The 19,510-nt window shown below is 39.6% G+C and overlaps 2 protein-coding genes across 2 annotated transcripts in view; both read right to left on the reverse strand.

The window, feature by feature from the left end:
• Positions 1-191: 191 nt before the first annotated feature.
• Positions 192-4,008, reverse strand: LOC113159112 (nucleoside diphosphate kinase B-like). The gene is made up of 5 exons (XM_026355633.1): positions 3,929-4,008; positions 2,301-2,433; positions 1,340-1,441; positions 580-692; positions 192-466 (listed from the first exon to the last, which is right to left on the reverse strand). Exons 2-5 carry the CDS (start codon positions 2,415-2,417, stop codon positions 349-351), a joined length of 450 nt encoding a protein of 149 aa, XP_026211418.1. The 5' UTR covers positions 2,418-2,433; positions 3,929-4,008; the 3' UTR covers positions 192-348.
• Positions 4,009-8,443: 4,435 nt separating this feature from the next.
• Positions 8,444-19,510, reverse strand: part of rapgefl1 (Rap guanine nucleotide exchange factor (GEF)-like 1) — a 36,558-nt gene continuing 25,491 nt past the window's right edge. The window contains exons 11-16 of the mRNA XM_026355332.1: positions 19,340-19,430; positions 18,968-19,018; positions 18,665-18,752; positions 15,226-15,290; positions 14,704-14,758; positions 8,444-14,339 (exon numbers count right to left, since the gene is read on the reverse strand). Of these exons, the coding sequence (XP_026211117.1) occupies positions 14,215-14,339; positions 14,704-14,758; positions 15,226-15,290; positions 18,665-18,752; positions 18,968-19,018; positions 19,340-19,430 (475 nt within the window). The 3' untranslated portion in view covers positions 8,444-14,214. The remainder of the gene's footprint in view (positions 14,340-14,703; positions 14,759-15,225; positions 15,291-18,664; positions 18,753-18,967; positions 19,019-19,339; positions 19,431-19,510) is intronic.

Here is a 19,510-nt window from a genome sequence, read left to right on the forward strand (position 1 = left end):
ATCCAGAGCAGAGTCTGATTCATTGAATAGATTGTGTTTACTGCTAATTAGCAAGATGGTGAGCATAGTAAACATAACTGCAAGATGTCTGCACGTTAGCATGGTGCCTGTGAGCACGGCTGCTAACGAGGTTAATATTGGTACATAAGTGGAAAACGTTTGAAACCTCGCAAAGAGCACAGAGACAGCTGTTGATGTTAACATGAGACTTTATTGGTAAGTGCTACATGTTTTGGATCGGTCAGTGAAGACCCAGTCAGAGGATCGCCTGAAGGGGGTGGGACGGGTGTGGTGGTGGGAAGAGCGGGGTCCAGTTGGATGTAGTTTACTGGTTGCTGATGGGACAGTTTACTCATACAGCCAGGGCTTTTCGCACTGGGTGTAGGAGACAAACTCCTCGGGCTTGAACCACAGGGCGACCTCAGTCTTGGCGTTCTCCAGGGTGTCGCTGCCGTGGATGATGTTCCTGAGAGAAGGGCAGAGGTTACCAACCGGTTATGTTAATGTCATCACAACTTTATGTAAACAAAGAATATGCAGCAATGAATTTGTGTGTGTGTGTGTGTCGAAGCTGCTCACCTGCCGATGTTGATGCACAGGTCTCCACGGATGCTGCCAGGCTTGGAGTCAGCAGGGTTGGTCTCACCCAGCATCATCCTGACCAGCTTCACAATGTTCTGACCCTCCCACACCTGAAACACACGTCAGCACAGCACATCGTCAGCTGAGTGAAGTTACAGTCGGGCGATACGTTGCTATGTATTGAAGAATGAGAGGAGGAGTTGACTGACAGACATTTTGAAAAACACGTGTAGTGTTTTATCTGTCACTTTGACAATGTCTGCCGGCATTAGACTGTTTTTTTTTTTATAGCAGATTAGCCAAAAACAGTTGTGACGAGGGGCTGGCTCTGTCTGATTAAAACTACAGCACGCTCACACACTTGCAAGACGCCGCTGTGTCTGATGGACAGTCTGTCAGTGAGTCACATCCTGCAAAGTAGGGCAGCTACAGCAACTGTCAAGATGAATCTATAATAAAGCTTCTATCATCTGAGTGTTCTGTCCAAGCGTCGCCGCTCACTCTGCTCACGCACGTCCTAATACAGTGTCACACTGCTCCATAAAAAGAGAGAGACCTTGACAACAACAGGGTGTGAAGACAGAGAGCGGGGAGCTGGACGAGTGACCATTGACACAAGTGGAGAGAGAGAAAGAGCTGATGAAATGGAAAGACAGATATAAAGAGAAAGATATCTGACAGGAGCACCACGGATGAGACGAATGCCAAACTGTTTATTGTATGTGTGTGTGTGTGTGTGTGTGTGTGTGTGTGTTACCATGGCGAGGATGGGTCCAGAGGACATGTATTTGCAGAGTCCAGCGTAGAAAGGCATGTCCTTCAGGTCCAGGTAGTGCTTCTTCATGTGGTCCTCAGAGGCCTAAACACATAAGAAATATGAATATATACATTAACTTAAGTAAATAAGAACATTTGAAGTAATATTCTCAGTTATGTGATTATATTTCAATTACATGTTTAAACAATTCCCTCCTAATATCTTGGAACTGACAGTGAAGGACTTGTAACTTTCATCCCGTGTGAAACTGCTTCTTCTATCTTTAAAATCCGTTCATGCAAACTCATGACGTGGACCTCAGGTTGAGTTCTTTCTCTCTGGTGTGATGTGCGTGTACATTATTGATCCACATCACAGTGGGATCAACACACACACACACACACACCAGCTGGGAATGTGTGTGTGTGTGTGTGTGTGTGTGTGTGTGACAGCGATAGTGATACCAGTGTGAGTCCTTCAGTGAAGCTGCAACATTCAACAGCTCCACAGCTGTCATCTCCTCCCTCTCATCTAAAACCAGCTCTGCGTATTCCTGTCTTTGTGGGGACCAGTTGTTGGACCTTGACAGTGACAACAGTATCTGATCCTCACTTCTAGGGGATTTGAGCTACTGAAGGGTAAAAAATAGTCGTGCACGCTGCAGTAAACTGCTATTTGTTATTCATAGACCCTATTTTAATCATTACTGTTGTGAATTTTATAACCTTGTCTTTTATAATGGGGTCTTTGCAGCTAGCAAAGTTAAAAAAAGATGGAAATGCAAAGTACTGCCTTGTACTTTACAGATTAAAAGTATGTAGAAACCACCAAAATGAGGTTTAAACCACATCTCTGACACCAAAAACACTTCCCACATTTATTGATTATTGCTTTTTAGTTTTCTTTTTTCGTTCTTGGGTTTTAAAACATTTGTTCCCTCTGCATCTGTCGTCACGGTTACCTGCAAGAATTTGGCAGCAATCAACCTGAAGCCTCTCTGCTCGAAGCGCTTGATGATCTCACCGCACAGTCCTCTCTGGACGCCATCGGGCTTCACAGCAATGAAAGTCTGCTCCATGTCTGCTGAGAGAAGTCTGCAGGCACAAGAAAATAGGGGAAACGGTTCATGAGTTTACGCTTGTGTACTGTGAAAAGTAGGAGTTGTTGTAATAAGGCTGAAATCGTTCCATCCTTTCTAATCACTGGATCACAGCTCAGCCTCGTCCTTTCATCCTGTAATAACATGAGATAATATTAAATTACTCCTCATTAGAGAAACCAAAGCTGGACGGTCCTGCGTTTGGACGGAGACCAGCCACTTGAACCTGACACCTGCTCATAATTTTGGACAAGGCTTCGGCCTGCCCGGCTGCCATGTTTTCTAATTTTACTGCCTGTCGGTATCTGTTCATACGAAGCTGATATGCAGTGAAAGCAGGTGGTGCTGGCAGGAATTCAGGCTGAGAAAGTGGAAAAGAGACAGAAGAGGAGGGTCAACGGCAGGTCACAGGAGATCATTTTATCCTCCCATAAACTTCAGGGGTGATGTGCCAGAAAACATATTTAGGTCAGCTATCGAGCTTATGTTCTGCTGATTTATCAAAACAAATCACGCACTGGGCGCCGAGGGAAGGAACTGAACTCAGGCCAAGTTGTAAATGGTGTGCATTTTTTGCATATCATTTTCAGGCTAATGAGGCTGACAGGCACATTAAAACGACTTAAAATAATAATAATAAATTATCTGTCTCTGCAGTGGGGGAGTCGTACATTAAGAGGTGTCTCTCTTGTTTCAGGCACCCTATGTGCATAAATTAGGGAGCCAATAGGATTTGGCCTTTGCTCACTCCCCTGCAAATTCCTCTTTAGGAGGAGGAGCTCCTTCAATCTGCCTTCACATAATTAGAAATCACTTTCACTTACATGAATCATTTCTAATTATCAGACAGACAGATTTCAGCAGCAGTGATGGATTCTCACTGCTGTTGTACTTTGTTCATTTGTCAGGACATTTACGTCTCCAACATTCTGCCTTTACCTCCGTACGATGCAAATAAATAGTATTTAGTTCTTTCTGCTAACAGTGTTTTTAATTTATGTTTTGTGTGGGGTCAAATAAGAGCCAGTGGAATTTTTACCTGTAAAACTTCAACTTAAGTAAGTTTATTATCATGCACCACAGTGCTTAACTTAACCTTGATATAAATTGGGGGCTAGTGAAGCCAATATTTCATCCAGACAACATCCTAAAAAAGTGTTGCTTTTTATCTACAAACCTTCACAAACTTACATTTCACATACATAACTTCAACGACTGATACACAACTTGAAATTTAGTTTAAATTGAAAGTTATTTTAATGTATTATTTTAATGACTATAGTCTTGACAGTTCTAATTTAAGCCTACAGAACAAACACGAATGCCCGCACCTGTCGGCACATGCACCTGTCATACATGTCATACATGCACATGTGCTGGCCCTGCTGGTGGCTGTCAGCACAAATCAAAAGCAAGATCAACTTTAAATTCTCTGAAAAATCTTGATCTTTTGTGTTTTGTAATGCAAGTGTGTGAGTGTGTGTCTCTACCTTGGTTTTGGGATTGGAGGAGAACTTGTGAAGATGAGCAGCTGGCAGTGGGGACGCGATCACCGAGGCTAAAGACCCAGAACGAGCTCTATTTAAAGGGTTTACTGTGGGGGTGGGAAGGGTTGGTAGTGATCCAAAAATGCATGTGCATATTTGTGTGTTGGGGGTGGGTTGTGCGTGTACAGTATGAGTGGCTCAATCTGTGGTCAGATCTCACAGACAGATCTGTACAACCCTACACGTTGCATTTGTAGATCTACCTTTGTGAGGACCAATTTCAAATTTTGTCTAAAATCCAAAAATTTGAGAATCAGAGCAGTGTTGGAAAAGAGAGACCTTTTAAAACCTTTTTAAGATGTTTCCATTTTGTAAAAAGGCTATATCACTTTCTAAAGGCATTGTGAGAAGGACAATTTTTCAAAAGAGATTTTTGTAAAAGACATTTACCAAAAATATCCACTCTTTTAAAAAAATTCCTCACTAAATATAATATAAATATTTCCACTCTCTAAAATGTCTTTAGTATTCGAAACGTGTCCACTTTCCAAAAATCAGCATTAATTTAAAAATGTAAACGTTCTCTATCTGAAGCAAAAGGTAATCTGCAATGGAATTAAAATTAAAAGGTTTAATACAGCAGCATCAAAGCTGTCGCTACATTTTTATTTCCAGCAAAAGTGAAAAAATACTATTTTATAGTCACTATTTTATTTCTGGCATTTCAAGTTTCAAGTTTTCAGTTTTATTTCAATATAATAATGTGCTGGATGGTAAACTTAGTACAATTTGGGTATTTGGCAAAGACAATACCAATTGCTTTCTGGGTATTTCTTCCTGTCTTAGTGCTGCAAAACCAGAGATTTGCACAGGGCAATTGGTGATGCAAATCCATCATGTAAAATAATCACATATCTTGCTGAAGTATTCATGAAAACACTTGTTCAAGGTGTTGGCTAATATTTGAACAGGATAGCTTTGATTTAGATACTTGGGAGGGGATGTCATGGAAAGTTTGACCACATGCTGTTTCAGCTGACTTGCAAGATAATGTTAGAGTGCCCTGGTATGGCTTTGTGTTATTAAAGGAGTGGGGCAGGATTTACAGTGCATTGAGTTTTTACTCTGTTTTATGGTAATTAACAGTGTGGTGCATTGTGCAAACCGTGGGAATCTCACATAGAGTTATTGTGTCTGATGTGTGTGTGTCTTCTACATATTAGTGTGAAATATTAGATTTTAATATATACAATGTAATGCACAGTGTATTGTAGATAGTTTAATTCAATAAGAGATATCTCTCTGAAATTAAGAAAAGTCAAACATTTCTAAATAGAAGTCTTTTTACTTCATATGTATTTGCTAGATAAAATTATCTAAAAGTCTTTGATCAAAGTGATGGTGGTGTGTGTGCAGGGTTATGTATGTGTGTAGGGACGTGAAGGGCATTAACACAAAACTCCCCTACAGTAGGGTGCCAACAAGGTCAAGGCCGGCTCTGATTTACATGCAACACGATACAACGATATGTGACAGTCAGTGTGTTGGCTCTGACTCAGCCAGGTCAGCACTGGCATAGTCTGCCCCTAGTTTAAACTTATTTGCCTGCTGTTTCACTTTGTCACTGATATATCAGCTTTCCACATGTTCTGCTGGGTCAGTCCTATCCATGCATCGTCAATCAGATCACAGTCTGGCGTCAAAAGGTCAAAGGTTTGATGCAGTATCTTTATCTGCACAAATCCTTTATGTATTTGCTCATGTTTTATGTAAAAGACAAAGGAAGCACTGTGCCCTAACTGCCCAATAGAGTGCTTCAGATTGTGTTGCCATGTGGCAAGTTGGGTACAGCATACTGCACTGCTGCTAGTCTGTTGCAGTGTCTACTGTACTGACATTATCATCAGGTTGCTCACTGTCATCTTTCATAAGATGTGCACAAAAACCTAGGAAGGTTAGAAAAAAGCGTGCATCACTCATGTGAATGAAAGCATCAATGTGAAAGATTGTTTTTGAGTATAAAACTGCTCAAATCGAACCTGTGTTTGACGTGTGTTTACAGAGATAAAAGTCTTTGCACTAATGACATATATTCAGGGTTTGATATGTTTTGAGAAGAAAAAAAAAAAAGGATTGTCATACATGCAGATGTTGTGAATATAATAAGTGAGTGAATCTGAGCTTTTGCTACAACTTACCACTGATATGGCACGGTGAAAATTTGTTTTTAGCTACAACTCAACATCACATGCCCTAGCACGAACATAGACTGTATACTGAGAACAATCAAGGGCCATGGACGCAGCCCTGTGGGACCCCACTGGCTATCACTGCTCTACTAGACAAGGCATTTTCTACAGACACAGAAAAAAAGGTTTTTTTGCGCTCAAGCAAAGCATCTATCCCACCCACCCACTCATCTTTGTAACTGATTGAAAGGCAGAACTAAGGTCTGACAAAATTAAAACATGAGCATCACCATCATTTAGATGAATGCTGTTGACACCCAGTGAGGGCAGTTTCAGTGCTGTAATACATTTAAAAACATTTCTACTTTAATTCATTACTGTGCTGTCGACTGTAACTAAGGTACAGATCATCTAGGGAGAAGTAGCTCAAAACCCTACTGGTTAAATCATTACAATGCATAAATCAGAACAGCCTCCATCGTTATATAACTCTGACAAGGACACTTTTACCTGCACATTTTTAATACTTTTACCTCAATCTAATTTTAGTTGATGGGTTGTTCATGAACTTTGTGTCAACTGCAGCAATTGTGCTCATGAACAGTGCAACAAGTGTAACAGGTGTAATACAATATGTGAGTGAGGGTAAGTATCTCATTGTGCACGTGTTATATAAGAAATGAAATTAGACTGAAATGAACACTGCTGCAGTCGTGCTAGCACACTCGTATGCACTCTACTGTAGTGAATTTAATATGAAGCTCCAACCTTCACCCTTCCCCCAAATTTGACCCTAAATATAAACCTTCTCCTAATCAGGGATGGAAACCAGTCCTCCTCCCAGGGAGGACACTGGTCCAGTATACAGTCCTGGGAGGGAAACAGGGACCCTATCAGCTGAAACTAAGACTGCTCACGTACACACTGAAGATTTTTATCCATCTTATATTGCGATCCATTTGGACCACAGGAACCTGCAGACACAGCTGTGTAACTTCTCCCGTTACGGACTAAAAGAGTGCTGGTGTGAGTGACTACTGTCGAAATCCAGATGGAGAGTTTGCACACCCAAATTTATTTATATTTTCAATTTTTTGTTTGCAGCAAGATAGTGAAGTACACAGGCCTTTAGTCTTATTTCTTAGTTCAGTGCTTGTGTCATGCTTTAAATATGGACTTGGATTTTTACACCTCAAGCACAAGCAAGACATTACATGGTGCAAGAACATTAAAGTTAGTAGCCCCAAGCTAAACCAAACTGAGCAATGACTCAGCATCACTGGCACTCAAGTTGTGCCTCCACAGGCCTTCCAGCATTCATTTACTAAAACACCCAAAACCATCTGTCACAGTAAAAAGCAGACTAAAGGATGGCACACAGTAAACTCTGCAGAGTGATGTGGGTCAAGTATCTAGTTCATTAGCACAAATAAGACAGGGATAGGTAAAATGGTGAAACACTCTACATGGGCATAACAGTGGATGCTTGGGATGCTGCAGCGTTCCATTTCACTCCGTCCTGTTGGCCAACAGAGCTTATTGGCTAATTTGTGCATGAACACTGTGCCTGAAATTACTTATTATTGACAGATTGATACAGTCACTATGTCCGAGGGCCCCATGCTCCTCCTAACATACTATATGAACTGGAGATGGTGGAATAGGTCTGCAAAAACAGAGCTTCTAAAATCATAAACTTAAACCACCCCAGTAACTGTCTGTTCATCTGATTACCATCTGGTAAATGCTTCCATAGTCTGATGGCCTAAACTGAGAGACGTAGGAGGGGCTTTTCCCCCCAAGGGCATCAGGCTCCTGAACTCTAAGTTAGTCTCTTAACTCAGCATGCAGACACACTTGATTCAACCAGCAACATTGTACTTGCTTCTTTGCACGTATTATTCTTACACACTCCTGTTTATATGTATATTTATGCTACTGTGGTTATAGTTGTATCTGAATACTTCTTAGACTTCTCAGCTTCTTTCCTTGTTTATTTTCATAATCTCAAAAACATTTTCAACAGCGCTGTTATGCAGAGTATCTCAACCTATAAGGTTGTTTAGGTTGGTGCATTGTTTATTCTTTGTACTGGAGTGTTTTTTCACTGTGACCACAGGCTCTGAATATTTCATTTATATCTCATGTGTTTAAATAGCCAGTTACAGTGTTGAATGTCAAAGTATTGTGTATTTTACGTTACTTAATATAAAAGTAGTATTCAGATCCTTTTATCTTTTTAAACAGTCTACAACAGTGATGAGTGTAGGAGGTTTGTGTAGCACATAAAACTGAAACATACACAGAAAATGAGCATGAGGCAGTTGTGTTCGTGTTGTCCAGATGTTTTATTTCAATGTCTGTACTGTGACAGCAGGTGGAGCAGAAATCTGCAGGAGACGGGACAAGAAATCTGGGCCTTCCTATGATTTTGGCTGAACTTGAACTTAATCTACAAACATTCCCTGAATTGATGCTCTAACAGAAAAGCCTTTACAGTCTCATGAGATTTATCTTATTTCTTGAAATAAAAATTTAAAAAATGCAAAAAATATAAATAATTTGTAACATTGTTTATAGTCCTTTTGTTTTTACAACAATTTAAATAAAACAGTGTCTAATTGCCAGAAACGTGAATAATTTTATAGAATTTAATTTTTTTTTTTTTTTTTTTTTAACAGAGAATAACCAGAATGTCACAAAACATTACTATCACTTATCAGGGCCACTGCTGGAGAAAAGAGAGAAAACAAAACAAACAAACCAGTATTTTTGATAATACAGTCAATACAGGGTAAAACTCATGTGATATTGCAATTTTACCTCCAAAAACATCATAATAAAATAAGTAATTTCACTAAAAGAACTACAATGAAAACGTCACTGTATTTTTTACAAATAAAGTTTCTCTAATTTGTATGAGAATCAGTTGAGCTGTGAGACAAATTGGGATTTTTTTAAAGAATGGCTGTAATATTTCAACAATAGTCATCTCTTTTTCAAAAATATAACTTTGTTCTTGAAATACTACATTTTTGATAAATGACAACTTTGAAATAATATTAAGTTAGATTAAATTATATAATAATGCCTTGTCATAATACAAATTTTTGTTTCTAGAAATTACTTTGGAATTTTCTAGAAATCATACATTACAACACACTGTAGTAATCACCAAATTTTCCACCAAATTGTTCTTTGTTTTTTTTTCCTTTTTCTTTTTTGCAGTTCCAGAAAATATTGTAATACAATGCTGACCTTACAGGCCCCGCCCCCTGCCAAACATCTGGTCCAATAACATAGTCTGTCTGACGTTCACAGAAATAAGGACTTGTATTGATGTAAACAACCAGTTCTGTACAAAAATGAAACAAAAAGAAACAACCCCAAGCTTTAGATAGAAAACAACAGAACGGTCCAACTGAAGCTATTTAACTGTACAATTCATAAAGTCATAAATTCATAATTTCTTTCTCTTTCTAGCATCACTGTACAGGCTGTCTTGCTTTTACAAATAAAAAACACCAAATCAAATATTTCTCCTTGAGTTAGTGTCTCTCTCTCTGAGCTCATACATAAAATAGAGTCTCCGTTAGTATTTGCTTATATACAGGGTTGCAATATATACACATTTTTAGTTTTTCAGTGTACTTACATCATACAGGCGACAACAGCAGACGGCCTCGACCCAGGAGACTGCCTCCTGACATTATAGATCCCAGCAAAATTGCAGCAGAAAACTAGAAAGTTCTTTCATTTAGTTCAGGTTTAGTGTTTATAATGGGCTAAATCAGAGATTCAGGGTTTCTGGTTTTGCTCAAATATATGGTGGGATCCATAATATGGCGCCAAACACCCAGGAAGTAGTCCTGAGAGAGCCACTGGCAAACTAGTGATGATGTCATCTTCACTGGGTATCCACACTTTGTACCCGACTATCTCCATCTGGACAAGACCTTTAATATCAAATACAAGGTTCTGAGCACTGGAAATTATGATAGAGATCTCTAAAACCAGGGCTATGTGTTCTCGGGAGTCAGAATTCAGGATTTTGTGTACATAGCAGCTTAAACTGCAGCTTGAGGGAGTTTTAGCTAGAGTTCAACCTCAGACCGTGTTTCTGAGAGTTAGAATCGTGGTTTATTGAAGCTTCATTTTCTGTTTTTTGATGTTCCTCTGGGATTTTGAAGATTTGTGTCCACGGGAGTTGAAACTTTTGTTTGTGTTTTTCAGAGTTTAGTGTCATTTTCTCAATAGTTTGAAGGAACTTTTTTCTCCTACTCTTGTTCCTCAATGTTAAAAACACAAGTTTGTGCTCAAATGAGGTTGAACTCAAATTCTTAAAATTACAAACCTGCGTTCAGAGTCATGTTAAACTTGAACCCACACACATCAAACTCTGCTTTTCAGAGCATTGAGCTTTACCAATTGGAACTTGTGTTGTTGGAAAACTCTACTGAACTTTTGTTAAATGTATTTATACAGTAGGGTCTTGTCAAACTGGAGAAGTTTTTCAGGCTGTGTCCCATCAAGAATCAAGTTCTCTCCACTGCCACATGATGATGTTCAGAGTTGGAGTTGCTGTGAAAGATCTGTAAGGACAGTTTGGGACACCTATTACACCGCTGTGCTGAGGTGTTGGACTTGTTTTTTGATGGGATCAGCCTGACTGAGCTTATACAAACATGTTATGGTACAGATGGAGAATTTTTTTTTTCACCGGCCACCAGAGCTGAGCACAGACATTTTTCCAACCATTAATAGTTTGTCAGAAAAATTTTACAAACACATGACTCATCCTGATGCACTTGATCCAACCACACAGATTGATACGGACAGGGCATTAAACTAATAATAAATACTGGTAATTCTCAATTGGCTCACATGGCTGTTCTGCAAATCAGATGGTTTGTGAGCAAAGAGAACTCTTTATGAAGAGCTGGACTGCTCTCTGTGAAGCAGACATCACGGTAAAAAAACTAATTCAAAGCCAGACTTCTTTACGGTCTTAGATCCTCGTATTGCCTCACCTGTTTGATAAATGCTGGGTTGACATGGTCCCAAGACCAAATGCCTTCAGATAGGAGTTTTAACAATGTGCATGTCTCTGATTTTTTCACTCAAGACCCAAACCTAACTAACTCTCATTGTGGACAAACTGGACCCAGATCTGGTGGAGAACACAGCATAAAAAACAACAACTCTATCGATTTCTAATAGTATAGTAAATATGAAGTGTGAGCAGCTGTACAAACACTGAACCAACTCATTGCAACACAACTGGACTCAACTGAACTGAACTCTACTGAAAAATCGAGAATAAAGAGTAAACAAAACCTCTCTGTGTCTCTGAGCCCTGAGGTTTGGCAAAAGTGCTTCGTTGATGCGAGAAGTCGGCCAATCAGCTCCACTTCCTGTCGCTCTGTTATTGCCTCGGACCTCCGCTCGCCAATCCACTGAACTAACAGCAGCTCTGTAGGGGGTGGGGATGGGGTGAGGGGGCGAGCAGGTCCTTCCTTAAAGCTGATTGGTCGTTCAGGTGTGACAGCAGTTAGATCCCATACGCTGAGAAATCAATGTTCTTGTCGACTCTTTCATATGTTTGTATTTATCTCTCGGGTAAGACGCCGTCTCGTACACATGGCGGACTGGCTGCCATGTTGTTATCAGTTCAAGCGGCTTGTAAGCTTTATTTTCTTAAAGGACCATACCTGTGTTTTTGTGCACGTTTTAGCCCATTTACTTTCATCTTCCACACTTCCAACTAGTCGTTTCAGTTATTTCAAAAACTCAACTTGCATAGTCTTTTTTATGGAAACAGCTTTAATGTGGCAAGTGATTGGCTTTCAGCAAAGAGTAATATGATGAGTTATTACAGTAAACATTTTACTATTATATTTTGCAAGGTTATACACTATGCAAGTTGATTTTTATAGAACTGAATTAATGCAAATGGCTTTTCTGTAAGGAATGAAAATAACACTCAGTTTGCATAATGCAGTGTGTACACAGTCTGTACTAATGGGTAAAACACACAAAAACAGCTGTATGGTCCTTTAAAATGAGTCCTGCTGGATCATAAAATAGTGACATGTAATGATGACCATCATCATTAGAGTCCTGAAATAAAAACAAACAAACAAACAAACAAACAAAAAAAAAAATCAGGAAAGACCAAACTGTTTGTTAATGTCTTCAGACTGAAACTCTGATTACGTTTGGTAGAAAACCAGCATCTACACACTCTCATCCAGTGAGGAAAGCCCACCACCCTGACCGCCTTCCACATACAAGCCCTGTGAGGTGATGTGGGTCTGTAAACGCACCGATCCACAGTGTCCGTAAGTCTGTCAAAGATACTGTCAGTGAACACATCTTCACTGTTCAGGTTAATCCTGGAGCAATCTGAAGCGTTCAGATAAAGAAACAAGCTCCTGAATGTTTGTGTGAAATGTGGCAGCTGTAAACCATGTGTGAAACACCACCGTGAGCTCAGTTTCTTATTCACAAAGGGATTGTTTGTGTCCTTTCTTTCGATGTAAAAGAATTCAGTATTTTGATGGAAAAATATATTCAGTTGTGAAATCCAGATGGCAGATTTTTCAGAGCAGGGGTCTCAGGTGTAAACTGCCAGATTTAGGACTTAAAAAGGATTTGAAATCAACTGGTTCCACCTGTTTGAGGTTTAGTATCCCGGTGATTGCTTGTTTTTATACAACAATTTCCCCAAAGGGATCAATAAAGTATGTCATTATTATTATTCTCATTATATCTGTTTGTTGGGGCAGAGTTCCAGTGTCCTGTGTCCACACGTTCCTCAAAAATGATCCAGGGAAATAAAACCACTGCTGTCTGGCCATGGAACAACTCTCTTTAGCAGCAGCAAAGATGCAGTGTCTGTCTGATGAGAAGGTCCAAGTGAAAATTGAATACTTGCATTACAGCCAAACTTAAATCTTGGTCTTGCTCCCATTTCTTTCTGTCAGTCCAAACAGTTTCCTCAGTTTTCTTTTTCACACTTTTCTTACTGAGATCCTCTTAATAATACTTGGCAATTTGAGGTTCTTATTATTGATTAATGTGCCAATTCATCATTTGTCTGTCACAGCTTTCTGAACACCACGTAGTGTCATCAAAGGTTTTGTTTTGTCCAAAACCAAAAGATGTTCAGTTTAGTATTCTGTTTACCTTTAAAGCTACAGTATGCAACTTTTTTATTAAATATTTTAAAAATAGAAATATGATAGCAGTAAGTTTCACTTGAGTTGTATGCTGTAGCTTTAAGCAGCTGAGACCAGTCAGCTTTAGTTATATCTCTTTTCTTATTGACTTTACTGTAAATAAAAATTTAATAAAGGGTTTTCTCATTTACTGTGGATGGTTGTCAGGTGTGAGTCTCCACAGAGGTCGAGAAATCAAAGTAACAGTAGAGTGGTGTTTCCTTGAAGTTCTTTAAAGTCCAAATCACTTTCATAAATAGTTTGAGAAGACTCCGAACACTCACTGCAGAGCTTTACGAGCATTTCTACAGTGCTCCAGAAAGGGGGACAAAAGGGTTTTGGGGGTAAATTGTTGTTGTAAACAGCTGTTGCTGAAGAATCTGGAGGTTAATCCACAAACTCTGGTCACATACATAATTTCACATGATCAAATGCAGTTTGACACATCGCCTCCATGTGTCTGTTTAGTGTTAGTGGCTGTTGGGACTGCTGGCAGTGAACTGGACAGCGCAGCGGGTGATAAAGAGACTGACAGAAAACGAGGAAGAGGAGGGCGAGAAAATGACGCCCACTGAAACTAAACAGATGGTTAGAGATGGAGAAGAAGCAGAACGAGTGGCTTTAGGTTTGAAAGGTCTTCTCTCTGATGACCCAAAACTTGTTTTTTATGTTGCAGGTGAATGAAGACGTGGATAAGTGGGAGGATGAGATTGTATGTTTCTAGTTCCGGTACATGATCCCCTCACTTGCTGCCTCCTCTAGCCATTTACTGCAGCGCAAAGCTTGAAAAGCATCCTCCTCCTCCTCCTCTGCTCCATCCCACCTCCTCCTCTTTGTCTTAGTTTTGTTTGTCTCTTTTCCCCACCTCTCATCCATCTCTCTATGTGTCTTTGGGCTCCAGCTTGCAGGACATGTCGAACAGCAGGTTCTGGTTGTCAATCACCTGTAACTGGCGGACGTAGGCCTTCGTCTGCAGGTGGGAGGGGGACGTCTCTGTATCCATGGCTACAAGAAAAGAAAACCCACAAAAATCTGCTGGTGTTAGATATGTGTGCATCAAATATCGGTGCAGTGTCACAATGTCACCACCAAGTGGAGATGAAGCTCAACGTAATGTAAAGACTGACACGGACAGAGCATCTCTAACTTAAAAAACTGAAACACAACAATGAACTCAACCATTTCTATAGAAACATGAAGCCTGTTCAGTCTGTTAGGAAAACATGTAGGGAGTGAGGACAAAGGTCATAGGAGTGTAGCACCTGAACTTCTAAAACCATTACAAAACTTCCTAATGTTCATGCTGAGGCCTAAAGTGTTAGTTAGTGCTGGTGTTGTGACAGCAGTTCGAGAGGTGGGTGTTTGTTACCTAGCTGAGAGCTCCTGTATCGCCTGATGCTCCTCACCATCTCTGCCACTTTATGCTGCAGAAACAGGAATGAGTGGAAGAATGGGGAGGAAAAAGAAGGCAAAGGTGGAAGAGGAACATTGAATTCAAATTTTCCTTGACTTCAGTTTCACCAACTTTACACACCCCCTGCTGTGTGGTCAGATGTCATTAGACCTCACGCAGCAGCTCAAACAAAGACATTCGCTGTTAAGCTGACTCTTTGATTAACACAAATTTTTCACCAATTCCCTCCTGCTATACTTTTAATTTGCTCTTCAGTATTACTCAGCTCTGCCTGCAGACACTATTCAGTGCTGTTCAAATACTGAAAATACATTTATGGAAAAATAATAAGAAAGATTTATATTGTAATTTTTATTATTGTCTCATCACAAACAGGTCATATTCAATAGGCTTTAATGAGCAATTTAATATGAAATTAATCAGAGAATGCTCCTGCATGAGGTAGACTCGTTTTTAAAGAGAAACATACTGACTCACCATCTTTTCAAAGTTGACGAGTTCACCGTGAAACGTCTTACAGCTCTCATGAAGAAACGTCAAGTCTGACACAGAGAGGAAAGACAGATCTGCATTAATACACATAATGACTTGAGAACACAAGATTAAGCTGTGGATAATCTGGAAAATTAACTGTTCCAGTTTCACCAGGTTTTCCTATGTGCTAATTACATTTTTTCTCTGTTACATACTGTACAAATTCAATGTGTGTTTTTTTTTTTCAGACAAACTTATTCAATGATGACAATTTGTTGACTTAAAAAATCAACACTTAAAAAATAAAGTATTATACACAAATGTACAATCATTCAATGTATTCATCTCCAGTGGTGAAATGTCTTAGCTTTTTCCTCCCGCCATTGGTTCTGCTAACTTGACATCTTTAATTACTATTTAAACTGAATATTATATTATACTATATATTAGCATACACAGTGGCAAGAATTTGGAATTTCATGATTATTTCTGCATTAATGTTCAATAAAATGTGATCAGATCTTTATCTAAGTCAAGAGCATTAACAAATAAGGTGCAATAACACAGAAAAGAATTCTTATCTGTTATTTCTTTATTGACAACAACCATAAAAACCACATAGTGCTAGTGGGAAAAAAATGTTAACTGGAATCAGGTAAATTAGTCTGGAGGTGTGGCTACTTCTACTGACAAAAAACACTCAAACCTTTTGGGTTTGCACAAGAAGAATACGCATATGTGAGCCATGCCTCTTCAAAAGGAGCTTTCAGTGGATCTAAGATCAAGAATTGTTGTTTTACATAACGTTGGAAAGGGTTACAAAGTTATGTTAAAGACTTCACAAGTGTACAGTTAGGCAGACAATCTATAAATGAAGACACTTTGGGACTGTGGTTACTCTACCAAGAAGTGGACGGCCAGTCAAAATGATCCCAAGAGTACATGAACACTCATCAGTGAGGTAAAGAAACAAACCAGAGTGACAGCCACAGATTTGAAGGCATCATTGGAACTGACTAACATTCATGAGTCTACAGTATGTAAGACATTGAACAAGCAGAGTGTCTGTGGCAGGACACCACGTGGGAAGCCGCTGTTACTAAAAAGAACATACTGCACAACTGAGGTTTGCCAGAAGCACATTGACACGCCACAGTGGTATTGGCAAAATGTTTTGTGAACTGATGAAATTAAGATTGAATGCAGCACTACAACTGGTGCGGGTCACTGAATGTCATCATGAAAACATCATCCCAATTGTAAGGCATTATGGAGGAAACATCATGATTTGGGCCTGCTTTGATACATCAAGGTCTGCCCAGCTTGCAGTGACAAGGGGGAAAGATGAATTCCCAAGTGTAAAAAATACTAGGATAATGTGGGAATGTCTGTATGTCAGCTGAAACTCTCTAGTGATGCAACAGGACCCAAGTCCACAAAAAAACAGCTTCAGAAAAACAGAATCCACCTTTTGAAGTGGCCAAGTCAGAACCCAGACCTTAACCCACATATGAGACGTCCAAAGAATATGACAGAGATAAAGCAGCTCTGCAGGAAGAATGGGCTAAAATTCCTCCTGAACAATGTGCAGAAAGCGTCAGGTTGAGGTATATTACGTTTTTTGTAGTTGTTCTCAATCAAGATAGGATCAAGGTTTTATTATTTTAGGCACATTATATTTGTTAATACACTTGACTTAGATGAAGATCAGATCACATTTTATTACAAATTAATGCACAAAACACACGTTTTCCTTGCCACAGTAGCTGTTCTTTTAAGGCACATATAAATATAGAATAGATTGTTCTTTTGTCAGATACATGAAGGTTCAAGTGAATTAACAATTCACAGATTTGATTTGATTTTTACCACAGGGGGGTGCCAGAGTTAGACAATTTCATATTCATTTCAGACAACTTTTATTCTTTCCTTCTCTTTCTCTTTTTAACTACTTAATTCACATCCATCAATATCCTTCTCCTTCTCTGCCTATGTTACCATGGAGACAGAGAGCTTAAGGCTGCACACACGCACACACAGTGTGTACAGTAATCTCATTTAAAGTCTTTTGAAACTGAACCAGTGAAAGCAGGAACAAATCTGTGTGTGTGTGTGTGTGTGTGTGTTTGAAAGAGAGAGAGGGAGAGAGAGAACCCCTGCTGGGTTAAATGAGTGTAGTTGAAGATGAGATGAAAAGAAAACTAGAGTGAAGAGGAAAAATAAAACCAACGATGAAGAGGAGAGTCTTTGAAGTGACTGAACCTGTGTGTGCCTGTGTGTGTGTGTGTGTGTGTGTGTGGCAGGTTAACAGTAGCATGGAGCTGATTAGCCAGAAGTGCTAATTAGCGAGCTGAATCTACGGCGTCTGTAGCAAATTCACATCTGGTCAACAGCTGGAGGCAAACACAGCCGCAGAGAATCAATAAGTGAAACTCGGCTAATGATTTGATGAATCAGGATTATCTGATCACTGCTTACAAGTCACAAAGAGGTAGATCAGTCCCTTGTTCTGTTTCAGAGGACTCTCAAGGAACCACTATGACAACAAGACCAAGGTGTGACCGTCAGTGGCAGCTGACCATTAACACAACACCGTCATTAACTCGACTTGTTAAACTGCGTGAAGGTGGGAAAAAAAAGTGGTTAAAAAAAAAAAAAAGAGTGCAGAAGTCTGCATGTAAGGACACAAACAGTTAGAGTGAAAACTGATTAGTCTATGTGATGTTGTATGTGGTGTACCAGTCTCTTATTGTGTGTTATAGCTAAGCCTCAGCTAAAGAGCTTGGAAGAAGGATTATGTGTAACCAAAACAACAACTCACTTAGACCTGCAATGTTTCACATCAAATATATTTTTGTGCATGTTGAGAATCAATGGAAGGAGCTCATAAAGATTTGGGTCACTGTTATGCTGAGAGGTAAAGAGTGGCCTCAGCCTCAGGTCACTTCACTCTGAAGCAGGTTTCAAGATTAAAAAAAAAAAAAAAAAGATTTCTCTGTATTTGTCTGAATTCATCCTTTAGTCAACTCTGACCAAAGTTCTGCCAAAACAGATCAATGCGTCATCAGACCAGAGAATCACATTCGTCACGTTCTCAGGTTACTCTTAATGCCGTTTGACAAAACAGGTTGTGGTGTTAGAGTTACTGCTAGAGGGACTGTTCTTGGTTCTCTCTACCTCTCTAACCAAGTTCCTTCTTGTCCAGTTTCTCTAGAAAGAATCCTGGAAATAACACTTAAATGGTTTTATAAACTTACCCTGAACCACAAAATGTTATTGTCGTGAGATTCTTTCTAATGTTGGCCACGGTGAAGCTGGTGGCTGGTAGAAGTCCACAGAGTTTGTGACCAAAGCCACACAAGAAACCCACACAGGAGATAGTGAGGGTACAACATGCTTTTGTGTCTGTTATCTGGAGTGCAGAACTGTACAGTGTTTGTACCTTTGAGCAGCAGAGGTGTAAAGGGGATCAGTGGAGGTCTCAAGCTGGTCATCAGGTCTCTGTAGGACTTGTGGTTCCTGGAGGGATCCTTGAACAAACACACACATAAACGTAGAGTATTACTTCTATCAGTGACATACAGTAGATGGACAACACAGCGCTATTTATTTCTAGTAAGGCGAGTTATAATGACCAGTTAAAGCTCAAAGGCTGTCACTGACAGGTCGACTGGACAACCGTCATCGGTAAAAACCTGATCAGCTGCAGTGTTTGACATTAGAAAAATAAGTTACTGTTACTCACTGCGATGCTCTCAAACTGCTGAAACTGCTTCCTGAACTTCCCTGGAAGACCCTGAAAACACACACACACACACACACACAGTAGACATGATTATAACACTAAACATGTGATTATACAGTAAGAAAACCATTGTCTTGTTCCTACTAATTTATGATTTGTGATTATAAATACATTTGATTTACTTTTATAGCTACAGTATTACTGAGTCCAGATAAGAGCAGCTCATAAAGATGCTGCTATTGTTCTGCCTTCACAGCAGAAGGACCTCATGAACTCAGGCAACAGTTTAAATTATGAATTGTTTAATGAATAATGTAATCAACAAATTATCTGGCTACAAAGTTAACTGTTAGCATCAGGTGTGTGTTATACCTCCCAGGTGAGTCGCAGTCTGCTGACAGCGGGGTTGTCCAGACCCAGAACCACAGCGAGGAACGACAGCAGATCCTGCTGCTGCTTACAGCTGGAACACAAACATATGTTCAGACAGAGAATGCGTTACATTTATGGCTCAACCTTCATATGGGATGGTTTAAATGTTCA

Source organism: Anabas testudineus, chromosome 8 (genome assembly GCF_900324465.2).
Source record: "Anabas testudineus chromosome 8, fAnaTes1.2, whole genome shotgun sequence".
Classification (NCBI taxonomy): domain Eukaryota; kingdom Metazoa; phylum Chordata; class Actinopteri; order Anabantiformes; family Anabantidae; genus Anabas; species Anabas testudineus.

Excerpts from the sequence above, each read along its gene's own strand:
- LOC113159112 (XM_026355633.1), bottom strand. The coding sequence starts at position 2,417 with ATGGAGCAGACTTTCATTGCTGTGAAGCCCGATGGCGTCCAGAGAGGA. Across the intron at positions 1,442-2,300 it reads TTGCTGCCAAATTCTTGCAG|GCCTCTGAGGACCACATGAA; the intron begins GTAACCGTGACG and ends TTATGTGTTTAG. Across the intron at positions 693-1,339 it reads CTGGACCCATCCTCGCCATG|GTGTGGGAGGGTCAGAACAT; the intron begins GTAACACACACA and ends CGTGTGTTTCAG.